At 55.8% G+C, this 3707-nt stretch overlaps 1 protein-coding gene across 1 annotated transcript in view; it reads left to right on the forward strand.

Moving 5' to 3' along the window:
* Positions 1-3707, forward strand: part of GRHPR (glyoxylate and hydroxypyruvate reductase) — a gene marked incomplete at its 5' end in the record, with an annotated part of 6964 nt that overhangs the window by 229 nt on the left and 3028 nt on the right. The window contains 5 exons of the mRNA XM_010162692.1: positions 305-334; positions 532-620; positions 1335-1439; positions 2590-2725; positions 3570-3700. Coding sequence (XP_010160994.1) covers positions 305-334; positions 532-620; positions 1335-1439; positions 2590-2725; positions 3570-3700 — 491 coding nt within the window. The remainder of the gene's footprint in view (positions 1-304; positions 335-531; positions 621-1334; positions 1440-2589; positions 2726-3569; positions 3701-3707) is intronic.

The raw sequence follows: 3707 nt of genomic DNA on the forward strand, positions 1-3707 counted from the left end.
AGGTCGAGAGCCACAGGAGAAAACGAGCAACACTGGACAGATTAAACGGGGCTGAAGACGGAGCTTCACCCAGCTTGCGCCAAACATCTCGCAGGCCAAGGTGGATCCCCTGCAGTTCTGTGACTGGAGATGTGCTGCTCAGGGGCTGTGAGAGGAGCAGAGCTCCTCTCCGTATGCCAGGTCATGGACCTGCAGGACACGGCACCCAAGGCCACCACAGGCCCCTCCAGGAGGACACACATGGAAGGTCTGGCCAGAGCTCTCTGATGGGCAGTTGCTCCAGGGCTGTGGTTAATTAAGTCAGTCCCAAGGCTGCTGCTGCTGTGGACCCGAGGTCCAAGTAGCTTTCTGCTGGAGACCACTGAGGTCACTTGAAGCAGGAACTTAAGAGAGGCTGTTTGTAGGGTCATCTGTGGCTGCCCACTCCATTGTACACTGGTGCATCTGCTCGAGTGCTGGGCTGGGCTCTGAGTGAGCAGGCTCTCCCCTGCTGCTCTCTGACATCTGTTTCTATCTTGCTCTCTCTGCTAGTGGTGGCTGGACAACATGGAAGCCCTTGTGGATGTGTGGCTATGGTCTGTCTGATAGTACGGTGGGCATCATAGGTCTGGGGAGAATAGGTAAGTGCAGGCCAGGCACAAGAAACCCAGCTCTGTTTCAGCTAAAAACCAGGACAGTCCCCAGTGGTGGCAGACTGGTTTTGGAGGTTCAGCCGAGGTGGTGTCCCCAATGCTCACCTCTTTAAAATCTCTCAGGACAACAAGGAGAGCTGGGTAGAGCCTCTCTGAACAGCAATCTTGACTCATCAGGCCTAAACCTTAAAGTTTAAACATTCAAACGGATCTACTACATCTGAATGCTACAGCAAACTGGACGTTGTCCTCTTGATTTTTAAGTTAAACAAATGCCCTGACAAAGTCCAAGATGACGTGCTCGGTATCCGTTCAGTTCTGGACTTAGTCAGCAGGTGGCTATTTCTTTCCTCACTTTTCAGTTCGGATAGCTTGAGGTTTAATGTCCCACAGCTCCCTTTCCACAGTTTCACTCTGGTGAGGAGTTTATTCCTGCTTGCGTGAGGAGCAGCAGAAGACATCCACCCCACATCCCACGCCTGCCAGGCTCCAGGCATGGAAGCAGCTTGGCAGGAGCAATCCCACCACAGCCGCCCTTTAGCAAGAGACATGTTCTGCTGGCTGCTGCACTGTCAGCTGCACCAAGTGCAAGCTTGCCGAAGGATGGGCCACCTGGAGAAGCCTGATGGACCCCTGCAGCTCGCCGTTACGGCCCGCCTCGTGCCGGCGCAGCGGCTGGATGGTCTTCTCTCTTGCTCCTAGGACAGGCAGTTGCCCGCCGCCTCAAGCCGTTTGGGGTCAAGAAGTTTTTATACACCGGCAGTCGCCCGAAACCAGAGAGTGCTGCAGAGTTTGAAGCTGAATTCGGTAAGAAAGGCGCCAGGAGCAGGGATGGTGGTCAGTCATGTGCTGCAGGGCGGGATGGAGCACTATGGCTGGGATGGCTCTGGGCAGGTGTCACCCTGCAGGGGTGGGTCAGCAGAGGGGGAACACAAGCTCGAGGCTCTGGGCATCTCCTCGGTGTAGCGGGTGGAACCGCTGCAGAGGCACCAAAGGAAGGAATGGTGAATCCCAAACCCTTCCCATGTGGTGGTGGTGGCAGGGAGGGAAACCTGCCTCCAGAAGGCTGGATACACCTGGGCTCTACCTGACCACCCACCATAATCATGGACTGTGGTTGTTCTGCAGCTTTTACCTTTCATCATCCCCCTGTGTCCATCCATTTGTGATTTCCAGTTAGTTTCATTCCCACAAGGAAGCGGAACATAAGCAACAGAGAGGGGAGAGTGGCGGGGGGGGCCCTGCCCCTAGGAGGAGGGGAAGGTTCTTGTGGGCCACCCTTCATGGGATGAGTACCGAGACATCCTACAGGGAGGAGGGGATGGGATGAAGCAGACTGGTTGCTGGAAACATCAGCTTTAACCTCCTGCTTTAAAATGAATATCAGCCCAGCCTGAGAATGTCTCTTAGCTGCTGAATGGGACTTTTCTGTGGGCCTGTGAGAGTCCTGAGACTTGCATCAAGTGCCACTTTTTCAATCCAAAGCCACGCACATTTCCAGTTGGTACTTTTTTGTACAAAACCATTAGCAGACCTTGTCCTGCTCTTTGTGCTTTCTCTCCTCACCTCCAGGAGTGGAATTGGCACAAGTCGTTATCTGGGAGTAACATATGGAGAGATTTACTGCTGGTATAAACTGCTGCTGCCGTATTTTGGTGTCTAAATGTAAAATACATACCAGAGCCTCCTTTGGGCCAGATGGCTGAAGCATCACTAGGTTGCCCTTTGGCTTGATTTTAATTTAAAAGTGAAACAAAACACTACAGTAGTGCCTATAGGAATGTGTGTGGTTTCTGTTTGGTGTTTGGTTGTCCTTGTGTCCCTATCTGTGGAGAAGTGTCAACCAGGTCTCTCCAGAACAGCAATCACTTGCTAGCGGAACCTGGGGATAAGAGGGTTGCTAAGCTGTGTTGGTGAGGTCCCTGAGCAGAGCCATGACCTGTGTTTCTCCACTCAGTCCCACTCACGAGGCTGGCTGAAGAGTCCGACTTTGTTGTGGTGACATGTGCCTTGACTCCAGCCACCCAGGAAATGTGCAACAAGGACTTCTTCAGCAGAATGAAGAAGACGTCTGTGTTCATCAACACAAGCAGGTAGTCGCAGCCCAGTCTCCAGCACGGCTGTGGTTGTGGGGGGGATGCAGTGGGCTGTGAGGTTCTTCCTCTGGGAGTCCAGGCAGCACGTGCAGCCTTCACGACTGCAGCTGCCATGACTGTTTGCTCAGCGTGTGTCCTGCTCCCTCCAGCCTGAGGTGTCTGGGGATCCAGTGAAAGGCAGGATAAGTTGTTCGGGCAGCTACAGCCTCTGTCTCGTCCCGGGGCCCTGTGTCCTGCCCCAGTGGGGTGGATGGACGGTGGATGGGTGAAGAGGGGATGAGGCTGAGGGATTGCCCAGGAGAGAGCTGTCACTGCCAGAGCCTGGTTCTTAGGACAGAGGCAGCTGTGACAGGGCTGTTTTGCTGAGTCAGTGAAAGGCAGGATAAGTTGTTCGGGCAGCTACAGCCTCTGTCTCGTCCCGGGGCCCTGTGTCCTGCCCCAGTGGGGTGGATGGACGGTGGATGGGTGAAGAGGGGATGAGGCTGAGGGATTGCCCAGGAGAGAGCTGTCACTGCCAGAGCCTGGTTCTTAGGACAGAGGCAGCTGTGACAGGGCTGTTTTGCTGAGTCTGGTGGAAGCCTCCCAATGACTGCCTGCGCTCGGGCGCCAGGCTCTTCTCCATGCTGGCACGTGGCCTGGAGCAGGGCAGGAGCAGGGGCAGCTTGTCACGCTGGGAGGCTCAGGCATATCCAGAGGGGTTCTGACCTTTGCTCAGGTGGGCCTGGGGACCCAGGTGCCACCGCCCAGGCTGTCCTGCATGGCCCATGCCTTGGCCACATGCCCCTGGGAGCCAACAGGACCCCTTGGCAGCAGCACAAGCCTCTCCCTCTGTGTGTGCCAGGGGGGCCGTGGTGAACCAGGAGGACCTGTACAACGCGCTGGCCCACGGCCAGATCGCAGCAGCAGGCTTGGACGTCACGACGCCGGAGCCGCTGCCCACTGACCACCCCCTGCTCTCCCTCCAGAACTGCGGTAAGGG

The sequence above is a fragment of the Antrostomus carolinensis genome, unplaced genomic scaffold (genome assembly GCF_000700745.2).
Source record: "Antrostomus carolinensis isolate BGI_N321 unplaced genomic scaffold, ASM70074v2 scaffold17512, whole genome shotgun sequence".
Classification (NCBI taxonomy): domain Eukaryota; kingdom Metazoa; phylum Chordata; class Aves; order Caprimulgiformes; family Caprimulgidae; genus Antrostomus; species Antrostomus carolinensis.